The sequence below is a fragment of the Colletotrichum orchidophilum genome, assembly GCF_001831195.1.
Source record: "Colletotrichum orchidophilum strain IMI 309357 chromosome Unknown Scaffold_76.1, whole genome shotgun sequence".
NCBI classification, from domain to species: domain Eukaryota; kingdom Fungi; phylum Ascomycota; class Sordariomycetes; order Glomerellales; family Glomerellaceae; genus Colletotrichum; species Colletotrichum orchidophilum.
In genome coordinates, this window is record NW_019173032.1 from 17,800 (window position 1) to 34,582 (window position 16,783).

The window sequence follows — 16,783 nt, forward strand, 5'->3', positions numbered from 1 at the left end:
GCCCATTGCATATCCCGCCCAATCCTTAAAGAATATACCCCATTCCTTTACCCATTTGCCTCTGCCGTAACGCCTGTAATGCTACATACTTTTTTGGGGGGGGGGGTATGAGAAGGTTTCGTGATTAGTGCGAGATGCGCATCTAGGCTCCAAAGTTGAGCTTGCGAGCCACCTTGGCACCCCTATCCTCATCAACCATGCCAGGACGTCTCTTTAGGTCCGCACCCATTTTCTCCTCGCCACCGCCTTTCCTAGGGAGATCCTCCTTGCGTGTAGGCTTCGGCTCCGTGCGCCACCAGTTGTGGTTCAACATGTCCCTTGCGGTAATGCGCTTCTTGGGATCGAGGATGAAAGTCTTCATGAGCAGGTCGACGCCTTCAGGGCCCACCGTGCCGAACATGGCCTGATAGAAATCCTTACCCTTCACGGGCTCGGCATCGTCCGGCACAGTGTAAGCGGGAAGCTTGGTCACTCCGGGCCAGTTGTCCTCCGTTGGTGTACCGACGGCACGGCAGATGAGTGAAATCTGTTGCACTTCCGTCTCGGATGGCATGTACGGCGCACGAATAATGAGCTCGGCAAAGACGCACCCGACACTCCAGACATCGACGGCGCCGCTGTAGTGCTTTGCGCCAAAAAGCAATTCAGGTGGGCGGTACCAGCGCGTGATGACCTGGTTCGTCATGACCTGGTACGGGTCTGCAAAACTCCGCGCGAGACCGAAATCGGCAAGCTTCACCTCGCCGTCTGCCGCAATTAGCAAGTTGTTGGGCTTGATATCGCGATGCAGGACAAAGTTTTCATGGCAGAACCAGACGCCGCGGGTGAGCATGCCCATCCATGCCTTGATGTCTGCGGCGCCGTAGCGGACGTTTGCCGTGTCCTTGATGAGCATTTCAAGGTCACCCAGGGGCAGGTATTCGAGTACGAGATTGAGGTTCTGATCCTTGGAGGAGAAGACGGAGAGGAGGGAGATGATGTTGGGGTGCTGGAGCTCTTGGAGGTGCTTGAGTTCGCGGATGGCGTCTGGTGCCATGCCTTCTTGGTATTCTTTTTGTACTTTGATCTTCTTGATGGCAACGAGGGAGGATGTATTCGAGCGAAGGTGGCCGAGGAAGACGATAGCATAGGTACCCTCTCCGAGTTTCTTTCCTGTAGGGAATTTCTTGTCAGCGATGCTCGTTTTTTTCGGACGCCTGAGCTCATCGACGGGATACTGAACAACCTTTCACATATTGCTTTTTCTCCACCTCGTTCATCTGCTCGGCGAGATCCAAAGTCGGGGCTGTCGTCGGGTCAGGTGCGGCCTTCCTGTCCTTTGACGGCTGTGGGGTGCCGTTTCCCGATGAGACCTGAGCCGATGAGACATTACGGAAGGGCGAGCCGATGACACCCGCTGGCTTCAGCGCGTCGGTAGGGCGCACGACAAGTGGAGATGCCGACATCCTGGATAGCCGTGATTGATGTCGTCGCAATGGAAGGTCGGAGTTGATGGACGGACGAGGCGACGGGATCAGTCAAGTAGTAGTAGCCTCGTCAGGCGCAACAGGAGTTGATTGGCTGAAGGTGCCACACCCGGGATCAAGCCACATTCCGGAAGGTGCGCCCCTCCCGAGTTTAAACTGGGGCCGATTGGTTGAAGTCAGCGTACATCACGGTGCGCTCTCTGCGGCAGGATTCGCAATTCGACCCTGAAGCTCTGTGTGCATTTCGACTGAATTGAATTATACTGAATTGCGGCAAACTTCCGATGATAGAAGGCATGTGTCGGACGGAGGAAACCTCCACGATGCATACCCGTTTTACAGATTCTATAGATGTTTCTAGTAGTCCCATGAAAAGCCTTACTACGCAAAGCCATCCAATATCCCAACATCTCCAGATATTAGCTTGCTGGGTTGGGCTGGGTTCTTTTCAATGTCGAACTTTGCGGTCCTTGCGCCATCTTTACCTTACGCGGCGCGAAGATCGTAATGTGACGTGGGCGCTCGGCGCGGATTTTGCCATGGAGCGGTCCCCGGACCCGCTGGATTACCTAGAGCTGTTGTATTCGGTGAAGCATAAAAGCATAAAAGCACCTTGAAATTGCGGCGGTGCAGCAGAATACATGCCCGGCTTGGATGGATCCGAGGTGGTGGTGTTATGAGTTGTTGGTTACGCGGACATGGTTGTTCCCCGTTTCCCCGAAAGCTGCCAGGGCTGAACATGCGTCAATGAGTTCAAGGTTGTGCCTCCAAGTCGCATGTCAATGAGAGCACCTATCCATTCTGGACTTACTTGATTGAATGCTGCAGCAAGACAAAAAGAAGGATTGAAACCACAAATCAAACAGAGAGCAATTGGGCAAATCAGCCGAGATGAGCGCTCCGATAATTTCCCTCCTCTTCGGCGCCAGTTTTTAGGCGCTCAATCCGGCCAGACTCACGGCGATTCGCAATAATTTTTTTTTTTGCGGTAGTAGTATTTACAGTCGGCCGCGCCACTTCGTCATTCCCTTGTTGATTTACTCTCTCCGAGACCAATGACATGTTACCCCCACAACGCGCGCCCCGGCCGGGAAGCTTGCGCACCAAGTGTTCGCTTCAAGTGCCGATCGAATCCATGACTTCAGAACTATTTGGACTAGGTAGTTTACAAGGGATTGCCGAACGAGGCAAGCCTAAGTACACATTGGCACAACCTGTTCTGCACTAGAGAGAGTGCGCTCGACCGCAGCGGTACAGTAGCCTGCCCGGACCCATCGGGTAACCAACGTACGGGACGCCGATGACTTTCTTAAGTCCGCAACCCGACCACCCGGTGACCTCAGTCCATCCTAATCTCTTTCCTCGACACATGGTCAAGCACCGCCCGATGTTTGACGTACGCAGGCATCTCCCGCGGAACATTCATTAAGGCCCCCGCGCGCTCTCTCTAGAGACCAACCTTTTATGAAGGGTACAGCCAACGAGATATCTACCGTCGTGGTCGGACCTCCTTTTTGACGTTTATTTCCGTTCGAAGTCTCGTGATCCCTTCGAGTGCTACATGAGCAACGTTTGCGACAATAAACACGTCCCCTTTTGGTAAGTGATGCATTCAAAGTCCACTTTTCGTCCGTCGTCATACCTCGTCACCACCACTGCCATCACCGTGGGTGTGGTGAAACCCCCTTTAGTAAATCGACTATGCCCTCAATTAACAGCCTCATCTGGCGACTACATTGTCAATCCTTGGCAACACAAGCTTACACCCTCACAGAACACCACAACACAAAAAAAAAAAATTACATCTGCCAAGATGAGAATATTATCATACTGGGTACGCTCTCCAAACCGCCCCCAAAACTATGGCCCATTGACTAACATCACTACCCAGGTCTTCCCCATCATATCGGGCCTTGTCTGGCTCGGGATGTTGCTGGGAATGCTCCTCTACTGGATCATCGACACGCACCGCAGAATCTACCCGTCCATGTCGCCGCCCCAGACCATTGCCTACATCAGCGATGTGGGCGCCTACTATCTGAAACCTCTCTTCATCACCGGCTGCGTCCTCACCACCGTCTTCCTCGACCTCTCCTTCTTCTCCGACCGCTGGCTCCGCCACAAGGGCCGCCTCGTACCAAACACCTCTATCGGCGAGAAGATCCTTTACGGCTTCACTATATTCTTTGCACTCGTCGGCACCGTCGGCCTCATCTGCCTTAGCATCTTCGACACCTACCGCCACAAAAACCTCCACCTCTTATTCCTTCTCTTCTTCATGGGCGGCTACCTCATCTCGGCCATCTTCATCTGCTGGGAGTACCAGCGCCTCGGAATTAAGTACCCGGATCACCGTTACCTCGCCGCCTCCTTCTGGATCAAACTCGTCTTCATCCTCGTCGAGATTGTCCTCGCCATCGCCTTCATCGTCTGCAATTTTAAAGACATTTACAACGCGGCCGCCATCCTCGAGTGGATCGTTGCATTCATCTTCTCGTTTTACATCTTCTCCTTCACTGTCGACTTGCTGCCCGCGGCCAAGACGAGGAACGAGGCAAACCGGTTTTCGAAACCGGGGATGAGTCAGTGGAGCGGCAGCGGTAGCGGCCCGGGGAACTTTTAGGAGTGCGGCCGAAGTTTATTTATCATGGAATGAGATGGGATACGATGAAAAAGAGCAAGATAATGAATGGTGCATGGGATCATTGCGGGCACATGGGCTCGTGTGTACGAATCGCATCTGCATACCCCGGGGGGAAGACCATGAGCAGCGGCGTTTTGGGCGCAGTGTTACTGCGTATATTTTACATTGAAAGTAGCATTTACAATTCAACTGCATACGTGCGATTAAATCATCATGCCTAGCGACCGCTATGTCTAGTGACGCGATGAAAGGTCAATTGAGTTGTAGGCGGCATGGACCTACTTCCGAGCGTATGCATACCTGTTGCTTTCGTGCCATCTCAACTTTGAACGGGAGATGCTCCAAGCACTGCAAGTGCATTGCATGTACAGAAATGGTTTAATTAATCTACGACATTGGTTCCCGCCGTGGCCAGGATATGGCAGTTGGGGCATCAATGGTATTTGGATTTCTGCTGTTGCTGAGCACCTTCCCACTTGCGGTGACGCATCACATCTTCGAGCCATGCTGCCCTTAGAGTTGGATTTGCTTTGGTGATTTAAGGAAAACTACTAAAAATATTGACAAACATACAACAATCGAGAAGCGATGTCATCAATGCGTATACGTAGAGAATGTCTCAATCATGAAATGCACTCCGACGCTCCTCGCTACAAGCGGTATCCCGCCCCCTGCCTGCTGAAGTATTCCTCCAAAGACAATCCCGTCCATAAACGCCATCTATTCTAAATGAAGAAATGACCGTTCGTTATTGAAGTGCTGATCTATTCGAGGTTCTCTCGAAACCGCGAGTCCCTCGTAGGGCTATGAGTCTTGTGCGTATTCGGATCACGGATGGCAGCCGGCGGCGACACGGGACCTTCGAGATCGTCACTCGCCTCGACGAAATGCTCCGACTCATTATCAGAACTCACGGGGCTTACGTCTCCATCATGAGCTGCCGATGACCTGGGCGACTCGCCACTCTTGCCGGCAATCGCAACCTCTCTCATGCTCGCCGAGCGCGCATCGAGGCTGGTGGCGCTCTCGTTCGCGAGCCTCGTGAGTGCAACGCCGCCGATGAAGCCGCGCTCCTCGGCGCTCTCCCCGGCGGCGGACCGGCCCCGCGGCCGTCCGAAGCGCGACTTGAGCCAGCTCTTCATCTTATTGGTCGGCGAACCGCTGTCGCTCGGCGAGCGTGGGTTGTCGCTGCCGGAGCTTTCTCTGTGCGTGTTGATGGTGGGCTTCTGCTGGCCTGCGCGGTTGACGCCCTGGTCGTCGCTCACCGGTGAGACCTCGCTGGACTCCGCTGCGACGGCCGACTCCCCCGGTGTAATCTCGGGCAGCTTGGATTTGCGCTTCTCCTCCGCTTTGACAGCCTTTTCCTCTTCCTTTTTGGCCTTGAGCTCTTGCTTTTCACGATGACGTTTCTCCTTTTCCTCCTGCTTTTCTTGCGCTGCAAAAATGTTAGAAGCGCTTACATGCCCCAAGGCGAAAAAGGCAACTTACCAATGACCTTGCGGTTGATCTCCTTAACCTCTCTGTCACGCTCCTTGCGCTTCTCCTCATCCCTCTTTTTGGCTTCCGCCTCTGCCTTGAGCATCTCTTGTCGTTCCCGCTCAATGGCCGCCTTCTCGTTGATCTCATCCAGCACTGGCTGGACTCTTCTTGTCGCGATCTCGTCCACAGCCTCAGGGTCCATGAACATCCCTCCGCCAATGTCAACCTTGCCCCTATTCACGTTGGCAGACTCATGCTTGGCCATGGCAGCCATATGAGCCTTCGACTCCCAGTCGCTCTTCCAATCGCTCTTTGAACTGGGAGCTACCATGCCGGTCTCGGCCGAGATCTTGTCGTCCATACCTTGTAGGCGGGCCTTGACGTTCCGTTGGGCGGTGGCCAATAGGGCCTCGCGATCCTGTGCGCGCTTTTGCTCGTCGACCTTGGTCAAGCTAGAAGAGAAGATGGACATCTCTCTTCGAATGCGCTCTGACTGCTCTTTGTCTTCGTTGATGTTGCCATCGCTCGAAGACCGCCGCCTGAGTTTACCCTTCATGGTGAACCTCCGCTGAGGTGTAGTCTGGGTACCACTGCCGTAGTACTCCTGGTAGTCCCGGTTCTTATGGTGCTCTACGTGAAGCTTCGAGAGACGCTCTTGCGCTAGTTTGTATGCCGCTTCTTGGAGGTTGACGTATGGTTTGCTCTGACTGCCGTCGGGGCTGGTCTCTCCTGCAGCTTGATGAACTCGTGCTTGGTCAACCATCCTTTGCTGCTGGCTGTACATCTTTTTAGCCATGGCCACTGCAGAGGCGTGCAGCACATCGGCTCTTTTTTTCTCATCTTCTTCCGGCCCGATGGCAGGCTTGGAGGTGAACATGCTTCGAGGCAGGTTTGTGTATGGTACTGAACCAGTGTTCTCGGTGGGGGACTTTGGTTTCAAGGAAGGACTGTGAGCTGCTGTGGCGGCACTCAAGGCATTGGCAGCAGCTCGTGATTCTCCAGGATAAGATTCCTTGGGCACGGGGGTCGATTTAGCTCGTGGCCTCGTCCTCCTGTTCGCAGGCATAGCATTCTGGGCTGCTGAAAGTGAGCCAAGGCCGGCGGTAGAGGCCGTCTGGGGGGGCTGTTTGACCGAGCGGCTTTGTTTAAATGCCTGGTTGGCAGCGCTGCTTCCCCAGGACTCGGTAGCGGATGGAGGAGGGGTCGTATTGGTTGCCGACTGCTTCTTTGCTGAGGCGCTTGCTAGCAGAGCAGCCTTGGCCCCGGCAGAGCTCGAGTTGGGTTCCCATGATGGTGCCATCTTGTAGTCCTTTGCGAGCATGGCGGCGGTAGATGCTGAATTTGACTTTTCGGGTTTCCAAAGGTCGATTGATTTTTGATTAGCCCAGCCCAGAGATGCGGCAGCTCCGGCAGCAGCTCCATCAGATGGGAGACCAGGGGATGGGAAGCTGGGTAGATCCCGCGGGTCGGCGTACTTTAATCTTCCTGAGTGGGGTGCTATTTTCAGGGAACAGAAGATTTACGATTAACAAATGCTTTCTTTATTCGGACCACCCACATAGAATCTCGTATTCTGCAGAGAGGGTGAGGCAAGGTTTCAAGTTACCTGTGGACGGCACCTGGTACCGCGTTTCCGCCATGCCTGTGCTTGACTTTTGCTGCTGCTGCGTCGCTGTCTTGGAGTTGGCTTGCATCATTGCCAGCCCGGCGCCGGCTTGGTGGTATCGATTCCGGGTGTGTCCACTTTTCCGCTGCGGAGGCTGCTCCTCACAGGGCGAGTGTACAGTAGCGAGAAGGCAGCGAGGATGTACAATACAGGGAAAAGAAGGCCGAAAGTGGGAAGCTCGCAGCGATTTGTGGCTTACACGAGCTGAGGTGGACGCGAGGGCACGCCGCGGGTGGGTTAACAACGAATTGATGTTATTTCTGGACCTGCTTACCCGTGTCGCAAGAGGGAACCGTATCACGAGATGAGACGAGCCTCGTCGTGCTAGGGTATAACGCGCGATGATGCGAAACTGGGACGTCGAGAGCTTGTATATTGGATAGTGCAGAAAAATGGACACAGGACGACGTCGGAGCGCAGGCGGGGGCCCCCCGAATGAGGGAATGCAAGTTATATCATACAACTCCAAGCAGATCTTTCTGGTTCAAAGGGGGTGGGAAGCCGGCGGCGCGAGCGCACGATGAGGTATGCTCCAACTGGTGAGCCGGTCAATGATGGTGATACAGCGTGCGCAGTTAGTGCTGGTGGCTAGTCATAGTGAGCTGCGACGACAGCGCGCCTTACGTCATGCGGGGTCCCTTCCCATCCGTTTCGGGCGTAGCAGCCTGCCATTGTGCACCCTGCCCCTGTCGACACCCACCACACCTCCCCAGCTCTTTCAATTAGGCTTTCCCTTTGCGAACGACCGAATGACCAGGTCTACAGGTACTGAAGTGCTGGACAACTGGATTTGTTGCCCACAAGCCAACATGGGCCATCGTCCGCTCCGTTGTGGCTTCGGCCCAGCACCCGCCCGTCGAATTCGATGGAGTCGGCCAGTCCGGACCCTGTCGCGCTGAGTGGCGGATCGGGTTCTAGGCTCTGGATTGGGCAATGGAAGCAGTCATGTCTGGAGCGCGAGCTATCTAGGTCTAGGCCGACACATGTGACCTGGACCATCGAGCACAGAGGCTAGCCCTGTAGTGTGTCAGTTGGCCATAATTATCGGATCTACGCCTCTCACAGACTGCGAAGCCCGAGATGCCGCGATGAAGGCGACGAGAGGCAGCCGGGAGTCTCGAGAGTCAGACACAGGTCTGGGGTCCAAGTACGGAGTGCGACTAAGAAAAACAACAAAAAGAACACCAACACGGCCCGTAAGCCCGAGGTTCAGAGTCTGAGCTGCAAGCTCCCAGGAGGCGTAGGTTGCTGTCTCAATCGAGCCCTTTGATTCGGTTAATTGGAATGGACGCACAGTCAGCCACATTTCGGATTGTTCATGCATGTCGTTCTGCAGCCTCTGATGCCATTGCCAAATATAGCTCGCTTTGAGACGTTGATTCTTCCATCTGGCGCAGGCAGCCAGAGTTAATCCGGCATCATGGAAAGCAAGCTGCAATCCGAAAGACTGCAGTCTGCTAGTCACGTTGCTGTTGCTTTGATAGATTGAGAACTTTGAATGAGAGCAGCATACCTTGAGAGGCCGAGCTCATCTCATTTCACAGCCCAGACCCCCCGAGACCGCTGGAAATGCGCGAGTTCAAGTCGTAGTTGCAGTCGCGGCCGTAGATCTCTCTCAAAACACATGAGCGGTGACATCAAAAGACGTCCACACGTTCTCGACCTTCTCTCAACCCCCGATCTTAAGCTTTTTGGAGATGTGCAGGGATCTACCTACCAGCCCTGACCAGGGATCACAGCCCGCTCGACCTCACACTCGGCTCCCTGTTCGTCGTGAGATTGGCGGACTGGGAGCCTGACGGTAAAGACCTGAAGAGGGCCCTACGTCGCTGATCCGTTTCCATTCCGATGCTCCGGACTTCTGCTCGACGTGCCAAATCGTGGCGGCAGCCCCCCACCCACCCTTCTCAAACATTTCACACCAAGGGCTACCTTACCACCATACGCATTCACACCCACACCTTGCCAACCTCTCACCCGTACGCGCCGTCGGAATTGCTAGTCTCCAGCTGTTGACTGCTGACTGCTGGTCTCCGCAGCGCTCTACCCAACGCTCTCAGAACTTGGAAGCTTTGAACTTCTGGTACGGGGACCTGATAGCCATGGACAATAGGGGGATAACGTCTGTCCTCAACTTTCGTGATGTCGGCTCCACCGTGAACAAGTTTCTTGGACGAAGGTATGTCGCCATCAAGCCGCTCTACAGAGTCTTCAGAGGCAGTACAAAAGTAAACTGAAGCTAACATCCGTGCGTTTGCTTGGCAGACTCGTGAGGGAAGGCTTGGTATTTCGCTCTGCAAGACCAGGTACGAATATTGCACAATGCTCGCGATCTTTGCACGTTGAATCTTGTGCTCACTATTCCAAGACGATGCCACCTTGGCAGACAGAAAACGCCTGCGCGAGGAGCTGGGCATCAAGGCAGTGATAGACTTGCGCACAAAGTAAGTCAACGCACGTGCTACCCTAAGAACTCCTCCTCTGTGGAATGCAAGATCCCGCTCTCTAATCAACGACTGACGACATTCCAAGAACCGAACACGTCAAGCAGGCCAAGAAGCGCGAGGCCGATCTCGAAGCTCCCGCCCTCCTCGAATCTAACGCCGCTCTAGCTGAGCCATTTCAGATCTCAGGCCTTACATACCACGAGATCCGAATCACTGGCGGCAATTTTGAGTGGTTCTTGATCAGACAGGTATCTTGGTGGGGTTTGTGGTGAGAAATCCTGGCTTCCTATTCAAGTCCTCCACACCGGCTGATGCGTGGCAAAATTCAAGCCGCCTCATCTTCCTTTTTGCCTTCGGCTACCGCAACGAGGGCATCTCCATCTTGTCTCGGGAGGTGATGCTGCCGCGTGGCCTGGTAGGTCTAGGCCTCGACACCCTGGATCAATCTGGAGAAGAGATCGCAAAGGTATGGACGAATCACTTGGTGGCTTGTGCGTTGAGATATCTAATGAGCTTCATGTGCAGGCTCTAAGAATCTTCATCGACCCGAAAACTTCACCAACTCTGGTCCACTGCACACAGGGCAAGGATAGAACCGGACTGATTGTCAGTCTCGTTTTGTTTATCCTCGATGTACCGCTTGAGGCGATCGAGCATGACTACATGCTGACCAGTGGCGCGCTCGAGTCTGAGAGAGAGGAGAGGCTGGCCGAGATGAGAGAGATTGGTCTCACAGACGACTGGTTCGAGACGGCGCCTGACATGATTGCTCGGACAGGTCGTCATCTCGACGAGGTCCACGGTGGACTCAACGGATACCTGGACAAAATCGGCTTCGGACAGGCCGATCGTCTGAAGCTTAGGGAGCTACTGTTGTACTGATTCGGTGACTCAGGGGTTGTGTTCATCACCAAAGCTACAGCCATATAATAGCTCACCGGCCAATCTCACTCGCCTCAAGTCCTGAGTGATGTCAAGTTTGTCTTTCTCATTTCTTCGTGAAACGTCCTTGCATCCAGCATCGGTACATCTTGAGCTTACGAGCCCTGTTGACGAGCATGCGTCTGTCGACACCGAGATCATCGACGTTGAATTCGGCCTTGGCGTCTTCCGCAGGTTGTAGTGTCTTGCCGGACCAGATTCGCTCTAGCTCTTCCTTTTCGAAGAAGTATACACGGGTGCCGTCGCCGCGCACGTAAAAATTTTCATCGAGATAGCGTCCCTTCTTGAAGCGCACTTGGGCAAGGTCACCTCTTCCATAGTCTCGGAAGCAGACCTGGCCACCCGGCTTGAGCAGACGGTGGACGTTGGCAACAGCCTGGTTCCATTGATTCGGAGCCAAGGCGGAGAAGATGAAAATGAGTATAGCAACGTCCACAGATCCTTCTTCTAGCCCGGGAGGGAGCTCTTCGCTCGTAACGTCCCAAACGTCGGCTTGCATGTGGTCTTGGTTGTAGGATTCATGGGTCCGCATGACCTCTACGGCCTGCTTCGAATAATCACAGGCATGGACTCTCAGGTTTGGGTTCTTGTTGGTTGCGAGAATGGGAAAGGCGGTGTTACCCGCACCGGCGCCTATTTCAAGTATCGTCTTCTTGCCAGCGTCCTCCTTGGTTACCTCGGACAGAATAGGGAACTCTTGCTGCAGCCACTTTCGGTTCTTGAAGAAATTGGCTGTGTTGTTTTTGTAGAACAAATCCCACATTCTTGCTGGGTTGTTGTTTAACCTATCTGAGGAGTCTTGTTAGCAAGTTGCACCAAAGCAAGCGTCTCAAAAACAATGCATATTTATAATGGTGTAGTCAGATGGGAGCGAAAGACTAAATAAGGAAGTTTTCATCATAGAATTCAGATGAACTATGCGTTGTGCTAGGGGTATCATCATAACACCAAAGGGTTGAAGATAATGCAATACAAGGAATGTAAACTTACTTTTGTCAAAGTCGGAGACCGGAGACTGACGCTGCATCTCGTACTGCTGCTCAGAGTACTCCTTGTACACTTCGTCAGTCTCGACATGGTCCCAAGCGTTGAACTCGAAAACATCATCCTGCTCGCCGAGCAAGCGACTGCCAAATTGGAACGGATCGCTCCTCTTCTGGTTGAATTGGGGATCGTGCGACCTGTGAGGCGCAGGCTCTTCCTTGGTCGAAGGCTCGGAGATCTGAAGCTCTGCTGCCTTCTCGGCGAGAACATGCTCGTCCACTCCTGTGTTCTCAGCCGCAAGAGATACCATTTCACTGGTGTGAAGCCGAAACGAAGTTTTCGACAGTTTCACGACGTGTTTCTGTGTGGACGGCAGCCTGCCTCTCCAAAGCTCCAAGCGTTGGTTGGCAAAGGAGGAGTGATTGCGATTGAAAATCTTTCGAAATTTTCCCTGCGCGCCGAACTTTTTGTCTGTGGAAAAAAGGCATGGTGGGACCGTCTTCGGGGTGATGAAGGGCCGTCTGCCGATACGACCAATGCCATTCAAGCGGGCATGACTGACCCACTGGGCTTGCTGATTCTGCCATTCACATTCGGGTCAGTGTTGCCAGGCGCCCGGTTTGGTGGAGTGTTTTGGGGAAGGAGCTTAGAATCGGTACGTACCCAAGCTAGAATGGTTCACCGAGCGGAAAGCGACTGCCTCCCGTACTTCAGGTACATCCTACTTACGGATAGGTAGTCCTCAATCAACGTCTTTCCAACTACGACACCTAATCGCACAGCTTCGACCATAAGCCTGTCACCTCATACACGTCACGTTCGATCGAGACGCGAACCAGCAGGTCGGCTCGCAACAATGGCTCCATCCCTTATCCGTCCCCAGGGCCACCTGTCACCGGCCGAGGCCCTCGAGCTTGCCCAGAAAGCACCTACGATTCTGCGAAACAACCCGACAGCGTTTTCATCTTCGCCTCTCCTTTCGCTTTTTTCGGCCTCTGAAACGCCCGAAATATGGACCGTCTACGAAAACCTCCTTCTGGCCTGCCTGCGAACGGGCGACAGCAAAGCAGCCCATCAGTGCCTCGAGAGACTGGTCATCCGATTTGGGAACGAAAACGAGCGCATCATGGCCTTCAAGGGTTTGGTGAAAGAAGCGGAAGCCGACAACGACGGAGAACTTGCACAGGTACTCAAGGAGTATGAGACAATACTAGGACAGAACGCGACGAACATTGTCAGTCTATCCCCCGCCACAGTCCCACGGCAAACGCTGACCGTGGTAGCCTGTCGCAAAACGTCGTGTTGCCCTTCTGAAATCGACCGGAAAGACATCTGAAGCAATTGCGGCCCTCAATAGTATCGTCGACTTCAACCCTACAGATGCCGAGGCATGGGCGGAGCTTGCCGACTTGTACCTCTCCCAAGGGCTATACTCACAAGCTATATATGCGCTTGAGGAAGTGCTTATGCTAACCCCGAACGCATGGAATGTGAGTGCCTCGTGTCGTGCAAGCCCAAATCTGTTCCTGGCTGACCACTGCTAGATGCACGCTCGTCTCGGGGAGGTCTTGTACATGGCTGCGTCGGCTTCTGAAGGCTCTTCCCAACAGCAGTTGGCGGAATCTGTCAAAAGATTTAGCCGAAGCATCGAGCTTTGTGACGATTATCTCAGAGGGTACTATGGACTGAAACTGGTGAGTGATATAACGTGGGACATCGCCAATCGGGGCTGACATGTTCCCCAGGTCACGAACAAACTTATTCAGGAGCCCTCGAAGCCGTCGAGACAATCAGACTCGGAGGAGTGGAACCTTCCTGACGTCGGCACGATACAGAAACTCAACGAGCTAGCAACGCAAAAGCTGGCCGACATTGTACGCCGAAACGGAGCGCATGAGAGGCTCTGGCAAGGATACGACGAATCGGAAGTGGCAGCAGCGCGAGATCTGCTCTCGAAGGAATCGGTGGAGCTTGTGAGATGAGCACCACGTCAGCCAAACACAAAAACAACCGACTCTGGATTCTCTCATATCGTGACTGCATGGCCACGTTGACGGATGAGCATGCCAATATACTTCATGCAGATCACGTTAGGCGAGCAGCCATCATCAGTGCAGGCTGTACGTCGGAATTAGCAAGCAATCGGAACATTCAAATCAAGTAATTGACGAAGCTGTGTCTGTAGCAAATTGTTCACGTGCTACTGGGCAATGCGCAAATATCCGTAGCCGGGCTGCCAGCCAATCGCGGACACGTCACTCAATCATGGAACACGAAAAAAGCATACAGCGAACAGCAGACCGTGTCGCTCCGGCGCTGGTTTGTTTGGTCGAGTCGAAGTTTGGAAAATTCTCTGGGCTGTTGGGTAGGAACAATAGAGAGTCTAGCGGCGGGAATGTTTCACACATGGGCAAAAGCCGCCGCCAATACCCTCTAGTGAATTGATTACCCACAATCACCATCTCTTGCGTCGAGGTCTATCGCTCCCGTCGCGGCCAAACCCGCAGTCGTGCCCGATTGTCGAAAACTGGCAGTAACTAGGTCAAAGGGCTGCATGTCATCCTAGGTTCCAGGCGTGCCGTTGGGAGCCCGAGGGGCTAAGGCGGCCCACAAGATGCGTTGGCAGTGAGTCAGTAAGTTGGTCCACGGATGGATCTCAGGCACCGTCATTCGGGACCCTGGCTACCTATGCAGAACAGAGTGCGCCAGCGTTGAGACCCGTCGGGCAACGAACGAAGCGACTTCGGGCTCGAGGGTCGTTAGAACAATAGACTGATGAGAAATGCAGGTGCCAATCAAGTTGCGCTATTGACTTTGAGGTGTCACGTATATATCCGGGCAGTGCCATGTAAGTAAGCCGAAGGCAAAAACAAGCACTTGAGTCGGTACCAATTCTTTGACCGCCCCTGTTATCCCCGTATTTCCTCGATTTGCCTGGCGTTCTAGACGACGAAGGAAGAAGAACAAGCTACAAGTCGAGAGACACCCACGGGATACTTACCACAAGTCGGTCCAGTTATACACAAAAGGCAACTTTCGTTACGCAAATTACTTGGTTCACTCGAGAGGTTGTCGCCGCTGGTTTTTGATCCCGCTTGCCGCTCGAATTCATGTCGTGTATTCTTAAGAACATCATTTCTCGAGTTAACAAGCAACAAGACAAGACCAAGTACCCATTACACGTCACAGGGGAACCCACCTGAGGATACGGGAGAGCCTGAAAACATTTTGCCACACATTGTGAAGGTTATAATTGTCAGTACCGCTGTTGAAACCAAATTGATGTGTTGTCATGTGAAGCAGGCTGCGTGATTGATTGCAGAGGACGGCTAGTAAAGACGAGACGCGACGAGGGAGGTGGGCAGCAACGATTCAACCATGGTGGAGACTTCAGCGAAAGTATACCTAGCGCCGCAGAGGGCGGCTGGGTACGGTACCTTGGTTGTGGCTCGGAGCTGAGCGGCGCGTCTAGAAGGTCAAGAAACTCGAAACTCGAAATTCGAGAGGAGGCTGCCGCGCTTTCGACGCCGACTTACTGCGGCGGCGCTCCGAGATACGGTGAGAGATTGGGCGAGTAAGGAGGCGCGATGCTGGAGGGGGGCCACAGCTGACTGACGGCTGCCTGGTTTTCAGTTCATCGACGAGGAGCTACAGGTCAGGCAGGTAAGGTGAGGCAGGTGAGGCAGGATAGGTAAGGTACGTCCATCCTCGACTTTCTACTGGTCCGCGGAACGGCGCAAGCAACTGGTTGAGCCCGAGTGGCCGGGTATTGGCTTTTGATTGCCCTAGAGGCAGGACGGGATGTTTCTGCACTGAGAATTGCGTACCCAAAGCCGTACTATGTAGGTATGAGCCTGTTGACCACGCCCGTCGTTGCCCGTCCGTCCTCCGCCCCCCTCCCTCCTCCGTCTCTCCCTCCACCGTCATCAAATAAATACTTCACGCCGCCTCATCTAGCCTGCTCACACTCACACATTCTGACCGCCGACCACCCTGCCGCAAATTGCACTTTGGCTCTTTTTGTGTTGCCGTCCGACGTCCCTTTTTCTAACACTGCAATAAGACACAGCAAACACGGCGTCAAACGGATACTCCCGGGAATCCGCTACCTCTTCTCTCGAGAGCCCCACCGGCATAAACGAACGTCTAAATAGGTCCGTCCCGCAACGGAGCCACGCTTCAAGCACGTTCCTCACCGAAACATTGAACCAAAAAAAAAAATCCACTCTTCCGGCCACAACAGTCCAGCGCAGGACGAATCCAGGCACGACGCATTGAGAACTGACAGAGTTGGTCGGTACTTTGCAGTTGCCTGTGGGTAGGTGCATTCTCTCGGTACCGAGTCACCAATGTCCCATTTCCTGACCTATTCGTCTTCCAAGCCTATGCGAACAGCATTCGGTCCCTCTCCCCCGCCCAAAAAGAAAATCAACACAAAAAGAAGAGTGCCAGACCGCATCCTAAAAGAGACGACCCTTTGCGTCTAATCTGCCATCGCCCGTCCCTATCAGGTCTCCGGTCTCAGAACCATCCTTCCTCGAAGCTGTCTCAAAGCTCACCACACCACCACCAAAAAAGGGGGACGATTTCAACAAGGTACGTGAAACGCTGGCTACCGTTTCTGTCATTCTTTTGCTTGATGCGCTTCGAATTCCCTCATGTCGTTGCAATTCCTTACCGCCTCCCTTATTGTCCAACCCGACGCACGTTGTGTTTTCTACTGCTTCATCTGAATCCCTCGGGCTGCAACTCTGTATCTGTGTTTGTATCCCCTGTCAACAAGCTGTCAAGTGCCGGCTACCTACAGGCGGTCCGCAGGGCAACAAGCTACCTCGGCCAGCTACCGACGTCGGTTGTGTTGTTTACTTTGCGGTTGCCCCTCGTCCTATCGTCGTGGTTGCTTGTTCTATTGCTGGTAATAGATTCTGTACCTATCCCGTAGAAGGAAAAGAACAGACTGGCACCCGGCAAAAGTACCTTTGCCAACTTTGGACCAGCTTCTTGGTGGCCGTCTAGAGGAGGGGCAGCATCGCGAGTCCATGACACAGTTCTACAGCCGACGCAACCCCCGGCGTGCGGAGCAGCGCTGACAGTCATTGAATGACAATCGGCCGCCCACTTTATTCTGGCAGTCCATTAGGGCCATCGTTCATGG

General features: G+C 53.7%; 6 protein-coding genes across 6 annotated transcripts; 3 read left to right on the forward strand and 3 right to left on the reverse strand.

Annotated features, from left to right (window-relative positions):
• Window positions 1-142: 142 nt before the first annotated feature.
• CORC01_08743 (uncharacterized protein) lies at window positions 143-1,445 on the reverse strand (the record flags this gene model as incomplete). The annotated part of the gene is made up of 2 exons (XM_022620373.1): window positions 143-1,152; window positions 1,226-1,445. 2 exons carry the CDS (start codon window positions 1,443-1,445, stop codon window positions 143-145), a joined length of 1,230 nt encoding a protein of 409 aa, XP_022473052.1.
• A 1,834-nt stretch (window positions 1,446-3,279) lies between these two features.
• CORC01_08744 (Frag1/DRAM/Sfk1 family protein) lies at window positions 3,280-4,089 on the forward strand (the record flags this gene model as incomplete). The annotated part of the gene is made up of 2 exons (XM_022620374.1): window positions 3,280-3,300; window positions 3,358-4,089. 2 exons carry the CDS (start codon window positions 3,280-3,282, stop codon window positions 4,087-4,089), a joined length of 753 nt encoding a protein of 250 aa, XP_022473053.1.
• Window positions 4,090-4,874: 785 nt separating this feature from the next.
• CORC01_08745 (uncharacterized protein) lies at window positions 4,875-7,286 on the reverse strand (the record flags this gene model as incomplete). Its single annotated transcript, XM_022620375.1, has 3 exons — window positions 4,875-5,545; window positions 5,599-7,086; window positions 7,196-7,286. The coding sequence occupies 3 exons, from the start codon at window positions 7,284-7,286 to the stop codon at window positions 4,875-4,877; spliced, it is 2,250 nt and encodes a 749-aa protein (XP_022473054.1).
• A 1,777-nt stretch (window positions 7,287-9,063) lies between these two features.
• On the forward strand, window positions 9,064-10,584 carry CORC01_08746 (tyrosine/serine protein phosphatase; the record flags this gene model as incomplete). The annotated part of the gene is made up of 6 exons (XM_022620376.1): window positions 9,064-9,434; window positions 9,521-9,561; window positions 9,624-9,699; window positions 9,788-9,970; window positions 10,033-10,168; window positions 10,228-10,584. Coding segments are annotated over 6 exons (1,164 nt in total), but the record flags the coding sequence as incomplete, so codon positions are not given.
• Window positions 10,585-10,690: 106 nt separating this feature from the next.
• On the reverse strand, window positions 10,691-11,938 carry CORC01_08747 (methyltransferase; the record flags this gene model as incomplete). The annotated part of the gene is made up of 2 exons (XM_022620377.1): window positions 10,691-11,433; window positions 11,635-11,938. 2 exons carry the CDS (start codon window positions 11,936-11,938, stop codon window positions 10,691-10,693), a joined length of 1,047 nt encoding a protein of 348 aa, XP_022473056.1.
• A 546-nt stretch (window positions 11,939-12,484) lies between these two features.
• CORC01_08748 (tetratricopeptide) lies at window positions 12,485-13,610 on the forward strand (the record flags this gene model as incomplete). Its single annotated transcript, XM_022620378.1, has 4 exons — window positions 12,485-12,862; window positions 12,912-13,118; window positions 13,173-13,322; window positions 13,374-13,610. 4 exons carry the CDS (start codon window positions 12,485-12,487, stop codon window positions 13,608-13,610), a joined length of 972 nt encoding a protein of 323 aa, XP_022473057.1.
• Between the last annotated feature and the right edge of the window lie 3,173 nt (window positions 13,611-16,783).